The 18401-nt window shown below is 41.5% G+C and overlaps 2 protein-coding genes and 1 pseudogene across 2 annotated transcripts; 1 reads left to right on the top strand and 2 right to left on the bottom strand.

The window, feature by feature from the left end:
- Positions 1-938: 938 nt before the first annotated feature.
- On the bottom strand, positions 939-8027 carry LOC136485900 (uncharacterized). The gene is made up of 17 exons (XM_066482710.1): positions 7817-8027; positions 6733-6988; positions 6242-6584; positions 5310-5388; positions 5060-5218; positions 4869-4946; positions 4695-4799; positions 4078-4144; positions 3905-3966; positions 3683-3822; positions 3298-3424; positions 3107-3221; positions 2872-2960; positions 2368-2451; positions 1440-2207; positions 1285-1344; positions 939-1173 (listed from the first exon to the last, which is right to left on the bottom strand). Exons 3-17 carry the CDS (start codon positions 6286-6288, stop codon positions 1093-1095), a joined length of 2061 nt encoding a protein of 686 aa, XP_066338807.1. The 5' UTR covers positions 6289-6584; positions 6733-6988; positions 7817-8027; the 3' UTR covers positions 939-1092.
- Positions 8028-9914: 1887 nt separating this feature from the next.
- On the top strand, positions 9915-11172 carry LOC136485901 (protein ALP1-like; annotated as a pseudogene).
- Positions 11173-11447: 275 nt separating this feature from the next.
- Positions 11448-14353, bottom strand: LOC136485953 (glutathione S-transferase T3-like). Its single transcript, XM_066482742.1, has 3 exons — positions 14225-14353; positions 12140-12602; positions 11448-12062 (listed from the first exon to the last, which is right to left on the bottom strand). Exons 2-3 carry the CDS (start codon positions 12596-12598, stop codon positions 11463-11465), a joined length of 1059 nt encoding a protein of 352 aa, XP_066338839.1. The 5' UTR covers positions 12599-12602; positions 14225-14353; the 3' UTR covers positions 11448-11462.
- Between the last annotated feature and the right edge of the window lie 4048 nt (positions 14354-18401).

The raw sequence follows: 18401 nt of genomic DNA on the forward strand, positions 1-18401 counted from the left end.
ATAAACACACTTGCAAGATACATCTATAAAAAATAGATGAAACATTGGGAACAAAAGCTTGCATCATACGTGTACCACCATTGCAACATCCCGATCTATTTTTGCAACATCCGTATCTAACACTTGCAACATACCTCAAAAAAAACATCTGAAACACTTGCAACATACGCTTGCAACATGCACTTTCAGTGCAACATCTACTTGCCGCTTGGGAGAATGGAGGCTCGTCAGCGTGTGGAGTTCACCGGAGGCAGCAACCCGGGGCGAGGAGTGGAGAAGATGGCGCCCACATCGAGTTCAAGAAGGCGACAGACGGATCTCGAAAAGAAGGGCGTCCGGCAGTCCTCGGCTCCCACCCCGAGTTCAAGGAGCCGGTAGTACTCTGTGGTTCGAGGCGCGAGGGAGCAAGCGTGGGCAGCACGAAAAGGTGGCGGGGAGGGTGGCGCGATGCCGAGTCAGAGCAGCGAGGAGGCGGTGGGGGCACGGCTGCGCTGGAGGCCGGCGGGGCTGCAGGCGACAGCGCGGCACTACGCGGGGTGGGAAAGGAAGAGTAGATAGAAAAGGGGAGTTGGGCTAGCGTCGTGGCCCACCAACAAACGGACAGATGCCTGCTTGCCAGCATTACTGAAACTAAAAATACTTTTCATTTTTGACAATGTTTTATGAGCCTGTTCGCTGGTTAGTTTCTGGACTGATAAGTCCGACTGGTGCTGGTTTGTTGTGAGAGAAAAATATTGTACCATAACCGATAAGCCCTTGCTGAAACCAAACAAACGAACAGGCTTATTGCTTCTCATCAACAAATTTTGAGAGGTAGAGAGAGCAAGTACACATACCGGCTCACAGATCAAAGGGAACTACACGTCTGCACGAAGACAATGGTCAGGTCTTCAATGAAATCTTGAACTGAACAACAACTCAGAACTTGTGGATGAACACATCTTGCATGGACCAAAACTCATTGTACACAATTACGTCTCAATGGCGAAATACGTTTGTATCTAATATTACAAATCACAATGGCTCTGGCACCTATTACAGTACAACATTGAATCTACAACAGATTGCTCAAAAACTGTACACTCCTGCACTCTACAGATTCTGAGGCTTTCGTGGTGTAGGTGACCTCCCTTCCATCGTCTGCAAGCGTTGCTTCAGATGGAAGACTTCAACCTGGCAGAGCAATGTCAGCATGCCAAGTCAGGGCAGTGAATTCACCTACAAACACGATATGAAAAGAAAACAAAAACAGGCAATGGCACTCTTAATGGTAGTAGGTTTTACCTGAAGTTGAAATGCCCTTGCGCGTTCTCCAGCAAGAACTCCGCGAGTCGAGTGCAATTCCTGATCACGGATGAAACCAAGCGAGTCAATCAGTACGGCAACATCACAGAGAGTATCAGCTGAAAATGGAACATATAGCTAGGTGATTCTCTCGCCTTCTGGGTCTCGTCCATGACGGCCTTTAGGAAGGCCACTTCGCGCTCCAGCCGCACGTTGTCGGCGTGGACGGTGTTGGACAGGTTGTTCGACTCCTCCTGCGCCAGTTCTAACCCGGTCGCCTTCTCCTTCAGCGCCTCGACCTCCCTGTCCTTCTCCGCCAACCTCTTCTCCAGGTCATCCTTGCTGTCGATGACCAGGGAAAGGTTCTTCTCCGCTTCGTCCTTGCTCGCGAGCGCGGCTGAGTGTTGCTCCTCCAGTGCCATGTTCCTCCTGATCAGGGTGGTTATCCTTGTGTCCTGATGATGATTGTTGATGTCTGATGAGCTTCTGCCCAGCCTCCTCGCTTTAGCATCAACATCTGGGGACTGACGCGTGTCGTTGCGTGGTTTTTGGTTTGCGATTGAGGGTAGTTCAGAACAATCGTCGGCGTCCTTGTATCTGTCGTCGTCGATTGGTTTCTGCAGTTTTTGGGCCAGGCTGCAGTCCTCTTCCTGACGAAACTGCCTGCGGAGCGATGAGCTCCCGGGATTTGAATTCTGTAGCAGTGAATCAGGGAGGGATTTCCTCCCGGATGAGTTTTCCGCTGTGGTGGCAAGACTGCTCCTCGCTACGGAGCTAGTAGAGTACAGAGGTGCGCAATTGTTGAGGTGGTCAGCAAGTTCCCTTGAGCTTGGAGGAGAGTCGTCATACAGTAAGGGTTCCACCTCAGGTGCAGATCGCCAACTGAAGCAGTGCTCGTTTTGCAGCACCACTAGTACTTCAACCTTCAAAAACACAAAGTAATGTCAATTTATCAATACAGAAATTGATCACAGAAATGTTTCTGGTGTTTCTATTTATAAAATGCGAAAACAAAATAATTAATCCTGAAATAAAGTCACAAAAATGAAGCTTCCATTTTGCAATGAAATTCAGTTCCTTCACCTTGTCAGATGGCTCCTTTTTGTTCCCTCCAAAAGCAACAAGCACAATCTTGTCCCTGTAGTACAATGGAACCATGCTGAAACCCTGCAAAAGTTTTGAGTTCAATTGTGCAGCAACTAGAGAAATGGTTAACACATAAATAAACATAAATCTCATGGATTCTTCCTATGAGGACTCTTTTCTCTGCTATAATGGGCAGCATATTAAAGTTATAGTAATTCAAATGTCCACCATTGAAGTACAATTCCCATGAATAACTATTACAAAGATAGATGTTTGAAAAGTAATTTGAAGCCTTTTATCTATGCATATGCAATAGGTATTACATATTTGGAGGGATCTTATAATATGCACTATGCAGTGCTCAAGATTTTCAGGATGGCATAAATCTTAAATAAAAGAAACTGTATCCACTTTCTAATCATGAGTGCTCGAAAGGTGAATTCATTGCGAGTTGCTAGTCACTTAATATGAAAGGTGAAGTCAAGCAAGAATTATACTTACTTTCTTTGTAGTGATTGAGGAACTAGGAGGCACAACACAAACAGACCATTTGGATTCGAGGACATCAAAGACCCATGTTTCAGGATGCCCTGAGGTATTTTTTTTCTGTTAGATATCGCCCATCCATAGTAGCAAAATTATAAATTCTTATAAGGAAACATACATACTATTAATAAATGGAACTGAGTCACTAATCTGCCATGATATAGAAACAATGTGAAAGGATGGAGCTTACGTTTTTTCTTGCTTCCACCCCCTGCAATATACCATTTAGTCCCACAAAGAGCTCCACAGCAACCTGCTCGAGGTGATGGATGATGACCATGGGTTTTGACCCTTGACCATACCATCTAACAATATAAGGACATCAAATTTTCAGCAAGCTGTTAACAAGCAAAACCAATAAAGTAGCACAACAGTACTTACTGTTTCAAAGTCTAGAGCATGAATATCATTCAGGGTCTTGGACTTCGACTGGCCTCCAAAAATCAATAGAATTCTATCATCATAAAGTGCAGCTACATGATTTGATCTCGGGGAAGGTCCAGCACCCCTAAAACAATGAACTTTGAATTAATAAAAAGAAATATGCATAGTTAAGTAAGATAATGATTCTATCCTTGAGGGGTTTTAGTGCGAGAAACCAGGGATGGCTCAAAATGCATTCAATAGGTAGATAACTGTAACATTTTTTTTGTATTTTAAAGCACAGTGAAAAGTCCAAGAGGAAACGAATTAGCCTCCATGCTTTCTTTTCTTTCCTTAGTAATGACATCACACTATTATTGAGTTCTAGACTAGAATAACTTACTTATAATTCAGAGGAAGCCATGTTAATGACTTCAAATCAAACATATGAAGGTCATGTAGTTTCTTCCCTTTGGCATCTTCACCTCCGAAGAGAATTAAAACAGGACCTGCTCTAATAACCGTATGACCGCTTCGAGACACCTGAGGTTAATAATCAGGGTACAGTCTCCATCATTTACAAAGGTATTTTAAGTGGCATTCAGATCAACAGTCAAATATTTACCGGAATGTCACCCTTCGCTTCCATATGTGACCAGAGTTCGCTCTCTGTATTGAAGGTCCATACTGCAGTAAAACAAATGATGAATTCCTAATTGCTTATGTTGGAAGTTTTGCAGAGAATCAGATAACAACATGTACTGATGCACTTCAGAAAATTAAATAGTAGAGGCAAACCTGATATCTTGTCAGAAGGCTGATCACTTTTGCCTCCCACAAGAATAACATTCTTTCCCCATGGAACCTAAATATCAAAGAAAAATAGGCTTGATTAATGCTAGGTAAGATGTTCTACAACGTAATGAAAGACAAAGCTAGAATCAGAGAACTTTGTCCCTTATCCCTTGTATTTAAACTTGTATTGCCTCAGCAAGGAGACTATGGAAGTGTAGTACCCTGGCCCATTAGTGTTTCACCTTGGTATCCTAACTGTCTAAATAGGCTCAGGTGAGCTTATAAACCATCGTGGTCCAAACATGGCACCTCTGGGTTAAAAATAAAACTCTTAAAAATAAAGCCTAAGAGAGTATTAGGCTGCTATGCACAAGTGGGCATGCCCCGTGTGGCAGCTGGGCTATATCCGAATTTTGTTTGCAGCGTTACAGAAGGTCGAAAATTGGGGATCGATTTTATCTTTCTGATAAATACAAATTCCAGTAAAATCATAGATGATGGACCTTTGTCAGTAGAGACTTCTAGACCAAGCACACATCAATTAGTAATTAAGTACAAGACTACTGCTGAGAAACAGAAATGAAGAACTAACTAGTCAGAATGGGCACCAAGAACTATACCAGACAATGACCTTTGCATGGCCTCAACTTCAGAGAACGTCCATTTGATGATGGTCGAACTTTAGGAGCAACAGAATCCCAGGTAAGCTTGTCTAAGCTCAATATCTGAAGGATACATAGAAGATGAGAGATCAAGAAGATGTCTCTTTACTAGAATAGCATTCACACCGTTACCTTAGTATCATCTAGCAAACACTGACCAGAATCGCCACCAAATACTACCATTTTGCTCCCTACCATGGCTGCTGCATGCTGTTTACACCCAAACCCGAAGAATGAGATACAGATACTTCAGAATACTGATGAGGAGTACAGACTTGAAATATTTGTTACAAACAGAAAGGAATTTTAATATGGTTACTTACATCAAAACGAGGAACTGGTTTGTCGCCCTCTGTTGACAGCACCGCCCAGTTCTCTGAGCTCTCAAAAGCACGCCCATTGATATCAAAAGTATCAGATGAGCAGCGCCAAGCAAGGTCATCGGGACGACCACTCACTGAGGTAGTCAATGGATCCTCTCCCTGAACAAATCCCATGAGCCAATAAACTTAGAATTCATCGATACAGCAGAATAAGATAACCAATGTGAAACAACCGAACCAGAAGGCGCACATTGGGGTGACTGAAACGCTTGGTGGTCCGAGAAGGGCTTCGAGAGGCATGGAAATGATCATGTAGGTGACCCTTCAACCTGCAGAAGTCATGTGACAATGAATAGATGAGACTTTGAGAGGAAACAGAGCAAATGCAGAGAACGAGGCACTTGACAGGCTTATGGTTATAACTTGAAAGAAATGAATCTAAACAGTAAAGATCAAGTTCACCACAGTAACCAAATTTCAACACTGAGTCATTTGTACTATATAGACACAAGACTGATTTCTAGGTTTTCAGAAAGAATCAAAAGTAGGTTAAAAAATCTCCAGAAATTTACAAACAAGTTCAACATCTTTAACAGCTCCTCTGTTCTCAGGCTTTCGGGGCTCAGTGGCTCACTGAAACCAGTCTTATTAACTAGAAAACGCCAATGAACAATTTCCCCTTTTTGACATGAAGAGGTAGCAACTTTTTTTTCTCGCATATGAACTCCTAAACCTTGTGCCAACAAAAATGAAAAAGAAAAACAATATCTACCAATGTTCAATACGACTACTTACTAGGGAAAAAAAACACAAATCGGAAACGGGCCAAGCAAGGAAGAACTCTGCAAAAAATGGGCTAGGAACTGAAATCATTTAGTAGGTTAAAAAATCTCCAGAAATTTACAAACAAATTCAACATTTTGAACAGCTCCTCTGTTCTCAGGCAGTTGGGGCTCACTGAAACCAGTCTTATTAACTAGAAACTTTTTATGACATGAAAAGGCGCCAACTTTTTTCTCGCATATGAACTCCTAAACCTTGTACCAACCAAAAAAATTAAAGAAAAACAATATCTGCCAATGTTCAGTGCTACTACTCACTAGGGGGGAAAACAAAAAACGGATACGAGCCAAACAACAAAGAACTGCAGAAATCTATGGGCTATAGGAACTGAAATCTGACCTCCCCAGCTTCATCCGGCGCCGAGAGAAACCAAACATCTTCGGCATTGCAGCGTCGCCTCGAGCTCCCAATCACCCCCGTAAAGCGGAAACGGAGAAGAGGCTGAAACCTGAACCTGAACCCTACCGCCGCAATCTCCTGTGACTCACCTGCAAACACGGAGACGCCAAGAAACGCAACGCAGAAAAAGAAGCCGGGTCAGTGGAGCGGTTGGGATTGGTCTCGAGAAGAGAAACCATGTCGAAAAAATAAGGGGAGAAAAGGACAAAATCTTCCTTTTTAAAAAAAAGGGTCGCTGCCTTTGGAGAAAATTGCAAATCTTGGGCTCCAATCAATCAATGGGCTTCGTAAATAAATATAGGACTTCAAATAATGTCTTCGTAAAAATAACATTCGAAAGGTTGGCTTCTTGATTTCCATGGCATTTGCTGTATTAAGACTATTTTCTCATCTAAATACATATATTTGTTCCCTGAAAATAACCCTTTTACCCTTCAGTACGGTGATTTGAAAGCCTCCAGCAGTCCAGCGCCTGGCTGTGCCTGGGCTGGCCGCCAGCCGCCAAGGGCAGGTTGACTGGCCGCCGCCGGCTGGCTGGCCGCCGCCTTGGCTGGCTTGCCTGGATTAAGGTTCCTCACGAATATGCAGCAAGTTTAAAATACTTTGATATATGTTTCACAAGTTTCACTCCATCGGGATCCACTGGAAACAATAACATTGGACACCATTGATGATCGAGTTCTGAACCTGAAATGCAGAAATGCAGTCGCAGGTAGTTCAGACTCGGTCACCATAAAATGCACAGGTTCATATATAATAAAAATTAACCAAAATGACCCGTATGCAATAACAAATCCACGATTTTAGCATAAACAAGTTCATCTCAGGAAACCATAAATTTGTTCTAATCAAGTTCCATCGCATATCAATTAAAGCATGAATTTACATGAACGAGGGATCGGGCAGATGGAACGTCGGGCAGACGAAACGATCATTGATACGTAAGATCATAAGGGTAAAAGGGTCACTTTGGGGACAAATACATGTATTAAGACAAGAAAAGAGTCTTAATACATCAAATGTCATGGAAATTAAGAAGCCAACGTTTTAAGGGTTATTTTTACGAAGACGATGTTTGGAGTCCTATATTTACGAAACGCGTTGTTTAGTTCTAAATCTATAATTTTCTCCTGCCTTTGGGACTTGGGCAAGAACAGGAAGACATCGAAACAGTCGCAGATACTGAGGGGAAAAAAGGGGACACGGACTTCGGGCCCAGGGAACCATTGCATGGAGCAACAACGAAAACAAATCAAGAAACATGTGAGTTCTCAAAAAAAAATCAAGAAACATGTGTCATCTCGCTAGGATTGGAGAGGAAAGAAAACAAGCCCAACAAGTTCCTTTTATTTTGTTTCTGCCTCTCTTCTTCCTCTTTTTCTTAGAAAAAAATAGGTTTTTTTTGGCTTATCAAGAAGTTCCATTGGCATTGCCAATAATGACAAGCACAACAAAGTAAGCACAAAAAATACTAACCGTTAATAAGTAAATCGAGCAAAGAGCCGGCCTACTCACTTCTTGGATGAGCAAGAAGAAAGACGAGCAGGAAGAACAAGAGCAGCTCCAGGCAGCCTCCGGCGTGAATGTGATGTGCAGTGCCAGTGAGTGTGAGAGCTCGAGGACGAGGAGTGTGAGCGGCGCTGTAGCTGAGGAGCGTGGATCGTCCAGTGACATTGACTTCTCCCAGAGCTGCAAGGAAGGGAGTGCCTGTGACTGTGAGGGGAAGAAAGCCTCTTGTGTGGCTGCGGGTCCTGCGCGCAGGCGGCGTGAAAAGTTTTTGCAGTTGTTGCGTGTGATAGTGATACACTGCTGCTGCAGGCAGGCAGCAGCTGCAACAGCCAACAACCATGGCAAAGGGCCAAAGGTGATTCACTTTACTGTTGGCCATTGGTCTCTCCCCTCTCATGTTTAATGCGTGCATTATCTCAGATGGATCTCCATCTCCTTTTTTTTCCGAGGATAAATGGTGCACTGGTGTAGTAGTAGTAACTGAGAACTTTTTGCTACATAATGCAAAACAAATGGTCCTCAGATATTTCTGACGCTAGAAACACTTCTTACTACTCCACTACTTGTGTTAGCTTTCGGATTTCAGGGGCTAAAGTTGAGTCGCGTCAGATCATACTTTCGATGCTAACTAGAAGCACTAAATATAAGCTAATTATAAAACTAATTACACATGAATAGATTAATTAGCGAGACAAATCTATTAAGCCTAATTAATTCATAATTAGTAAATATTACTGTAGCGTCACATTATCAAATCATGAACTAATTAAACTTAATAGATTCGTTTGGTAAATTAGCCTTCATCTGTGTAATTAATTTTATAATTAATTTATGTTTAATACTTCTAATTAATATCAAAGATTCGACGTGGGAGAACTAAACTTTTGCAAAAAACAAACAAACACAACCACGTGTGTCTCTCTCTCTAGGACAGTGTCCACGAGGAGAAGATTAGAAAAGGTGCTGAGTAAATCTGGCTGTGTTTAGTTAATTTTGGGAATTTAGCTATTGTAGCACTTTTGTTTTTATTTGGTAATTAGTGTTTAATCATGGACTAATTAGGCTCAAAACGTTCGTCTCGTAATTTCCAACCAAATTGTGCAATTAATTTTTTTTATCTATATTTAATGCTCCATACACATATTGCAAGATTCAATATGATAGCTACTGTAGCACTTTTTTGAAAACTTTTTGGTCCAGACTCGAGTGGCAGATGGGCATCTGTCTGCCGTTCAAAGACGCCATTATGGTTCCCCTCGAAACACGCGCATGTGGAGCCTCTCCCTCTGCCTCTGCCTGCCCTGATTTCATTACCAATCCGTTTGACACAGCCAGTAGGACATCAGCAGCAGCCACTGTGGTCAGTCTGAGACATGAGAAAGCCTGCCTCGGTCACAGCGTTGAGGCTGACACTGTGGGCCCGGCAAGTATAGAAAGTCGCCATCTCAAAGGAGAAAAGTCTGTTATGTCACCTTAGAGCATCTCCAACCGAACCCTCAAATTTTGAACCCTTATCCTCGAAAATAAGGCTCCCTCATCCAGATTCCATCCCCTACTTAGCTGTGAACTCCATCCGATCCCTCATATTTGCCTCTCTACTTTCTTCCACCTCTTTTTTATGCATATCTTGTAACTAACAAATCAACCATTTTTAATAGCTATATTAACGTTTATACTTTTGATTAATGGCTACATTCCAATGGCCATTTTTTGTAATGACAATTTTTTCAACGTTTCTTTTTTAGAAGTCCATATTTCAGCAAATTTGTTGCAACGTCTCTATTTCAAACGGCTCTATTTCAAACGAATCTATTTCCAACAGCTCTATTTCGAACGGCTCTATTTCAAATGGCTCTACTCCAAACGGCTATATTCCAACGTCTCCTGATTTTATCTTTATATATGCTTGCACACTCACCTGGTTCATACACCAACTCATTCGTTTTTGCTCCTTCTCTACTCTGTTGTTCCTTCTCCACCAGAAATGAGTCGTCTCTCTCGCTTAGATTCATCCTCATCTTCAGATGATGATGATGAGCCTGAGCTCATCCTTAGTGCATTACACCAAGCCCACACTCAATATCTAGCTTTGAATAATCCACGTTGGGGAGGTTCTATACCTGGCCGTAACTATATTCATAGAGAAAGAGAAAGTGGCCATTTTAGACTCTACAATGACTATTTCTCGGAGCATCCAACCTATGGGGAATCTATATTCCGACGCAGGTTTGCAAATATCTTGGTCAATTCATTTGCTCTCTTTTATCATGCTCTTTCTATGTGTAAGTTTTTTTATTCTCATTTCTTTGCTCAGGTTTAGAATGGCCCGTCCTCTGTTTCTTCGCATAATGCAAGCTATAGAACAACATGACAATTATTTTGTGCAAAAAAGAGATAGATGTGGATGACTTGGGTTATCATGTTTGCAGAAGATTACTGCAGCATTGATGATGATCAGTTATGGAGTACCGGCAGATTTTATGGATCAATATATTCGCATTGGTGAAAGTACGGCCCTAGAGAGTCTTAAAAGGTTTGTTATAGCTGTAGTCGAAGTGTTTGGAGGTGAATACCTAAGATCTCCAAATGAGCATGATACTGCCAGATTACTTGCAATAGGTGAGCGCAGAGGTTTTCCAGGAATGCTTGGTAGCATAGATTGTATGCATTGGCAATGGAAAAACTGCCCTGTGGCATGGCATGGTCAATATACCGGTCATAAGCGTGAGCCCACTATCATCCTTGAAGCTGTTGCTTCCAAAGATCTCTGGATTTGGCATGCTTTTTTTGGTTTGCCAGGGTCTCTCAATGATATCAATGTTCTTCACCGTTCACATCTTTTCTCCAAGCTAGCCGAAGGGGAGGCTCCTCAAGTTAATTTTACCATCAATGATCATAATTATACAATGGGGTATTATCTAGCAGATGGTATATATCCCAAGTGGGCAACATTTGTAAAGACCATAACTAATCCGCATGGCAATAAGAGGAAATACTTCGCCAAGGCACAAGAAGCAGTACGGAAGGATGTGGAACGAGCCTTTGGAGTTTTACAAGCTCGTTTTGCCATTGTTCGTGGGCCAGCTCGTAGCTGGGATAAAGAAACACTTAGAGAAATTATGACAGCTTGTGTCATTATGCATAACATGATAGTCGAAGATGAGAGAAATGAAGAAGACGACTTCCACTACGAGGGTATTGGCCAGCTAGTGAGACCTACACAGCGTGAAGTTCGTAATCGCACACATGAGCTACATGAGTTCATGCAAGCTCATCACAATATTAGAAACATGGAAACCCACAGCCAGCTTAAGGAGGACCTAATTGAGCATCTTTGGCAACGTCATGCAGACTTGTACTAATCATGTACCATGTACTTTATTGAGGCTTGTAGTCATCATTTTACTATGTAATTTAGCACTATATAATTTATTCAGGCTTGTACTCATCGTTTTATTAAGCATGCACCATGTATCGTGCCTTCTATTTAAAGACACACATAGCTCATAGTCCACATATAGAGGCAACAAGAATTAAACTTAGTGGTTCGGACATATTGTTCTTACATAGGTCCTACAACAATACTTAAATGACACGATGGTTCACAAATATTGCCCCACACACATAATGCCCCACACATATAGCTGTCATCTCAAAGTGCTCCACCACCAAGACGAGCAATGATCTGATCTTGCATTGTCTTGTAGAATATTTGTTGCCGCTCACTCAAAGAACTAAGATCCATATTCATCACTTTCTCATCGTCCTGCCTTTGTTTCAGTTGTAGTTCTCGTTGCTTCAGATCAAGCTTCCTATTCTCTACTTCTTGCTTCAGTTCAAGCCTTCTAGTCTCTACAGCTAATCTTTGATCATTACGCTCTTTTTTCCTAATCTCTCTCAACTCTTCGGCCTTCTGTCTCTTGAGCCACATATTTTCCATTGCTTCCATGTATAGGTTTTCTCCATGAGCGACAAGATTTTTACCTCGGCGATCTTTCTCCTTCTTCTTACCGATAGGCCTATCTTTCCTTGGTGAAGTATGGCTGGGACCCTGCTCTTCATCACCAAGATGACTTTCATTGGTTTCAGGAGTACATGACCTTGGACCTTCCCTGGAAGATGACTTCTGTTTTTTTGCAGGTCTTTGGTTAGTCCACTTTTGTTCATGCTGCAATACATTCCAGCAATGCATCAATGAAAACGTTCTTTTTTTCTCATCTTTCTCCTTGTACATTTCAAGTGCTTGTTGTATCTACACAATTTAATATGTGTTAGTAACCATGAATGCACATATACATTTCTAACAAATTGAAAGAAAATGCCTCTTACCTCATCTTGTTCAGTCACACCGCTTTGGTTTCTATTTTGAATCGCTGTTAACCATCCACAAAATTTGTTAACACTTTCATTAATGATACCCCAGCGATGAGAGAGAGAACTAATATTACGATCAGATTGAAAATCCTTGTGCTCATGGAAGTAATCATGAATTCGTTGCCAATAGGTAGCACGAGGTTGGTCGACGCCTTGAACTGCATCCAAGCTTACTTCTAGCCATGCTTCCACCAACATGTTATCCTCTTTTAAAGTGAAATTTTTTGATCTCTTCTTGCTTCCTTTTGTAGACTGAGAGGCTTGTTCAACAACATTCTGTCCTTCAGGTGAGATACCAAAATAAGACCCTGTGCCACATTGACCATTTCCATCTTCAGGTGAGATACCAAAATAATCAACCTCGGTGTTTTCCACATTGCTCCCAAAAACATCATCAAAGCTGGGCATTTCCATCTTCCTGTGCCACAGGCCCGTAACAAGTTATGCTATTAATTCCAGTTCCAATTAAGTACTACAACTTACCTGTATAAACAAAATAAAAATATGCAATGCTCTAGCCAACAGAGTCGGTCTTGCCCAGGAGAAGCAATAATCTGCTATCCAAAAAAATATGCAATGTATAAAAATATTCCACTATGATCTTATCAGAATCGCTGTCATCAAGCCCAGGAGAAGCAATAATCTGCTATCCAAAAATATAGCAGCATACAAGCATTGAACGACAATGACCCTTTCTCTTCCTAAAAGGAAACATACTACTTTAGGAAGACTTCTGAAAAAGAGATAACATGTGCATTCTGATTTCAGAGAAACATACTACATTATATATCAGGATTAACATAAGAGAGGGTCAGCGACAAATAAATTTTATGCTTTGTGAGCAGTCTTGTCAGAAAAATAAATAAATATACATGTATATTGGGACATTTAGAAATTAATGACAATGAAGTTGATCAGACCTTGTATACCGATCAATTCTTTACATTACGAAAGGGCTGGGACTTGTTTATGGAAGCCTGAGGTGATGGTCATTACCCCTGAGCGATCAGTTTCATTGAGTAACAAACAGAAAAATAAAGCTATGAGTTTCCAGCTGCACAAAATAACTAATTTAATGCATGGCTGAAGAAGTAACGTGTTTGCATTTTTCTATTTTCCAATCCATGAATAAATGCCCATATAAATCTGTCGAATTTTAAACTGAGAAAATGTTATCCCCGTTCATTTGTAGGTGGTACCAGTATTTAAAACTAAGAAAATGTTATCCCCGTTCCACCCATGGGAACATGGGACAAACTGATGCCATTCCTAGCCCATGCCTGCGAAGGATCCAGATAACTTTGCCTAGTATCAAGGTGGCCACAAATGGTACTGCCGATATTTCAGATGAACGCAAAGTTGTTGGAGATTTCCACAGCAAAAACTAAGGAATGAGCACAGATGAGCTAAATGAATTGCAGCCAGATTGGTGCTTAAAGGCTGCTGCCTAGTACAAGACAGCAATCTAAATAAGAGCATCACACTCCCACAATCCCAGTAGCAGCATTCACTCTTGACACGGTTGAGCATTCAAGGCAGCACAGAAGCATGGGTCGAATTCCCCCGAGACTGAACAGATCGGAGCCGCGGCAAGACCAACAAACAACAATAGTGGCGTCAGTCCCCAAGGGGCAGCAAGATTTCGTGAAGAGAAGGAGGCCATGCGAGAATCATCAGATCCGGACGCGACAATCGCCCGCTCAACCCCCAAAACTAACCAAAATCGAGAAGCAGAGATTGACAGCAATCCAGAGAAGCCAAGATTCCGAGACACCGCGAGAAGAAGGAAGAAGATGAAAAAAAAATCCCGCATCACAAATCCACCACCAACAATCGACAGAAGAGGGCGAGGAGGAGGGGCCAGGGGGCAGGCAGTAGCGCGGCGGAGCTTGCTGACCTGCCCAACCAGCGCACGAGCAGTGCTCGCTGCTCCAACCGACCATAGCTGATCTATCTTCTCCCCCACGATGGGATCTAGTAGATGCGGTCTCTCTCTCCTCGTCTCTACAGCTACTAAATACGATTGGAGGATGGGCATACCTGGTCGACGATAGAGCCGGCACGGCAGCATCGGAGACCGGCAGCGTCGACGTAGAGCAGGCACGAGCGGAGATGTCCGAGCGCGCGCAGGCTCGCGGCGGTTGCTCCCGCCGTGGATGAGGGATCTCGTGCGGTCCCCTACATGTGAGGGATGGGAGGCGATGGATGAGGGTCTCTCATCGGGTGGGAGTCGAATGAGGGATCGGTTGGAGAGCTGTTTTTGTGGTTTGACCCTCAAAAGATGGATAAGGGGCTGAGTGAGGGATCGGTTGGAGATGCTCTTATATGCCCCCGTATATGTGAAGTATCTCATCTTTTTTATTTTATTTTATATTACCTTTATTTTAAAATAAGTCTACTATTACTCTATGAGAATCATCGTAAGTCAAAATATCTTAAGTCTGACTAACACAAAGTAAGTAGATTACGAAAATATATTTTACGATATCTATTTTGCATGTAAGTTTAGGTGACCTACATCGTAATGACCATTTCTTTCATTCTGTTTATAAATTATATTGAGTTTCGAGAAGTCTTTTGATATTTTGATCACTAATTCTTTTTCTTAGATACATGTCAATTAGTACAAATCAAAATCTTGCTGAAAGACATGTGAAAGAGAATTTATTAATGTATCTTATATTTAGGATGGAGTGACGAGGGAGTATATCACAAAACTGTTTATTGGTACTAACATTGTCACAACAGCGACTGGTTTAGAGAATAATAACATGTATCTCCATGTCGCACAAGACTACCTTTTGATACACTCAATATAAGATACATTATATTTAAGGATAACGTGGCTTAAATATGTAGTTTTGAGTTACTGTTAGAATACATACAATTTGTATTTAGAAGAATATGTAATTTTCTAATAGCATTTGTCTTTTTCCCCTTTCTTATCCATGGTTTACTACTAGGGCCTTGTTTAGATCACTTCCAAATTCCAAGTTTTTTCACTCTCTCTCCATCACATCAATTTTTAGCCGTTTGCATGTAGCATTAAATGTAGGTAAAAAAAAATAACTAATTGCACAGTTTAGTTGGAAATCACGAGATGAATCTTTTGAGCTTAGTTGGTCTACGATTGGACAATATTTACCAAATAAGACGGAAGTGCTACTATTCATCGGTTTGAAATTTTTTGTAATCTAAACATGGCCTAGGTATTATACAATAATAAATTTTGTATTGTTACCGGGTAGTATTTCACTTGGTTTCATGTATGAAAGGATAGATCTTGGAGCATAGCATGCCACTATGGCAGCGAGCAAGTAGCCGACAGCCGCATTAAATCCCGTCGGGCCGCTCACAATGTCAGGAGCTGTACGCCTGTACCATAATCATACTCGCATACAGGATCTTCTGTGCCAGCGTTCAAAATACTCTAGCCACTATGCTTGCCTATGCGTAGCTGGCGCTCCAACAGCACGTCACGTCAGTATTAGCACAAAGGCCGTGGACAACAACCAGCTTGTTTTCCTAACGGTTCTAGTACGGAGTACGAGTAAAATTGTAACGGAATGCCTCATGGAGTCAGGTAGTTTGTTCTGCTTGGCTTATTCTTTTTTATAGAACACTATTGAATCAGTCGAAATTAGCCGAACACCCTTCACAGGCTCGATCAATTTGATCACCTACAACTGGTAGTTATTAGTCCACTAACTGGTACTTCCCTCCCCTATGTGTTTTAGGATTTTGAAGATAGATTAGTATTCAGTTTAAATTATCCATGTATTCTTAATATATGCTAATTAAGGAATAAGCGGCTACTTAAAAGAAATACATGAAGGCATGCAGACTACAATCTCAGGCTGATATGTGATGAGGACATGCAACCTTTTGATACGACCATTGATTATAAGGTAAACTCACACCAAAATGTTTGCATAATGATAAACCTAAGAATTAGTTGCTAACTAATATTGGTAAAAAATGTGCTTAGGAACAGCAGTGATGATGATGGGATGTGGATGCAGCATGCTCAACGAGTCAAGACCCATCTTGGGATACAAGATCTTCAAAGCACAACATTTGATTCATCAACAGCCCGACAATACTTCATTGGAAAGGTCATAAATTCTTCTCTTGAGTACGGTTGAGGTCAATAAAACTTGATGGAAAGCTTTGTTTGATAAGTTTTCAAATGGACCTGATCCCACCTCAATATCACATCGGAAAGGCCTCCAAATCTGTTGTTTTTGTCGGGTGCTACGACATCGTGTGGGCTTGTTAATCACCCTTGAGACTCTAGCCCAAGTCAGAGCACACCGCAAACGTGTTCAGAGCAGCCAAAGGATGCCCAAAGATGTCCTCTCCCTTGACCACCACCTTACGAGGCAAGCAAGGTCGTGCAAGCAAAGTTGGAGGCTCAATCAATGTCAAGTTAAGTCCATCTCGGACTCCAGGAGCAGCCTATAGTAAAACTGACACCTAGGTCACATACGGACTCCATTTTCGACAGTCTAGCTATGGATAGAAAGATAATTTTATAAGCTAAACAATGGCACTGGTCTCGTGTCAAAATTAGATCGGAGTCAAAAGGAATTATTGAAACAAGTCTGTATCACCATCTTTTGGGCCATTTAGATCTTGTAACGTGTTGAAACTCCTTAGAGACATGAATAGAGGGTCCTCAGCAACTCCTTAGACTATATAATATAAGTAGCCGTGCCCACGTTAGTATAATCTGTCGATGAAGCCAACATTATACTCCAATTCACGTCCCAAGACAAGATTCACTACTAATTTTTTATCCTATGGCATCGCTTCGCCTTGCATCAAACGCAAATCTGATACAATAGGTGTCTGCTATTGCATTAATTTTGCAAATCTGATGCAATATGTGGTCCTTATTGCATCGAGATGGAATTGGATGTGATAGTAATTCATGTCGATGCAATATGTGTGATCTATTGCACCGATTTTGAACAAGAGACGCAATAGGTAAAAATTATTACATCGGATAAATTTAGTTGCGTTACAATTTATTTTTGATGCAATATGTAGGTGGTATTGCATCGGTTTAGAATATGGGTGCAATTAATAAGTACTATTGCAATGTATTAATAGTGATAAACTTTGATGCAATATGTTATTTTTATTGCATCAGTTTAGCAATGATTCGATGCAATACATGGTCACGTTGCAAGAGGCTAAAACTATCTCCAATAGGTGACCCATATGGGTACCCAAACTCAAAATGGGTCTTGGATGGTACTGTATCGGTTTCTAACAGGGTACATATATACGAGACTCATTTTGGGTTGCAACTGAGGCACAATCCAAATATGATTATCCTCTCTCCTGAAGACTCATTTGTAGAAAGGGTTCTCTTTTGGGTCCTATTGTTGGAGAAGACTAAAAATAGGTATTGAACCATTTGCCTGTAACGCTATCCAAACTTGATATGAGTCTTGTATTTTGGATGATGTTGTTGGAGACAGTCTAAAACGTATCATTATACCACAAGTGCCCGGAGGGGGCATAGACATGTCGCTACTCTAGTGTTCCCTCAGCCGCACGCCTCCCCACGTGCCCCCTCAGCCACGCACCCTAGTGGCGTACCCCAGTGCTACGCCACGCCCGCCCACTATGACTACAAGCCACCGTGCATCTCGCCAAGACGACTAAGATGGCGCGCGATAGCATGCCTTTTTGTAATCATTCCATAATATTCCCATGTTGCAATTTTGTAGAATTGCTAGATGATATTGTTATTATTCATCTAAGAATTTATAAACCATGCATTTGTTTTTTGTTTGCTTTGAATCAATATTGCAACACCTTGATTGTTAGGCATTCCATAACTAATATTATCCAGAACACCATATAGTGAATAAATTACGGTTGATACATGTCATGGACCCAAAAAAAATTAAGTTAAGATATCAGGTCAATCTTCATCAAGTTCCCTAAATATGTTCCAATTTAGTTGGGTGATCCACATTAGAAAAGCTACGTCATCAATGAATACTTAGTTCAACTGGTTGCTCACCATGTCTCTGTGATTGCATAGTTGTTGGCAGGCTCTTTATTTCAAATGAAAAATATGCAACTTCGAGATTGATTTTTTTTTCTAGCTTTGTAGTGTTCTAATTTTCTCAAAGCAGTTCTCTACCGACGGGATGATCCCTGCCATGATACTATCACCAGCAGCCATCTTGTATTGTTC

The sequence above is a fragment of the Miscanthus floridulus genome, chromosome 10 (genome assembly GCF_019320115.1).
Source record: "Miscanthus floridulus cultivar M001 chromosome 10, ASM1932011v1, whole genome shotgun sequence".
In the NCBI taxonomy this organism is placed as follows: Eukaryota; Viridiplantae; Streptophyta; class Magnoliopsida; order Poales; family Poaceae; genus Miscanthus; species Miscanthus floridulus.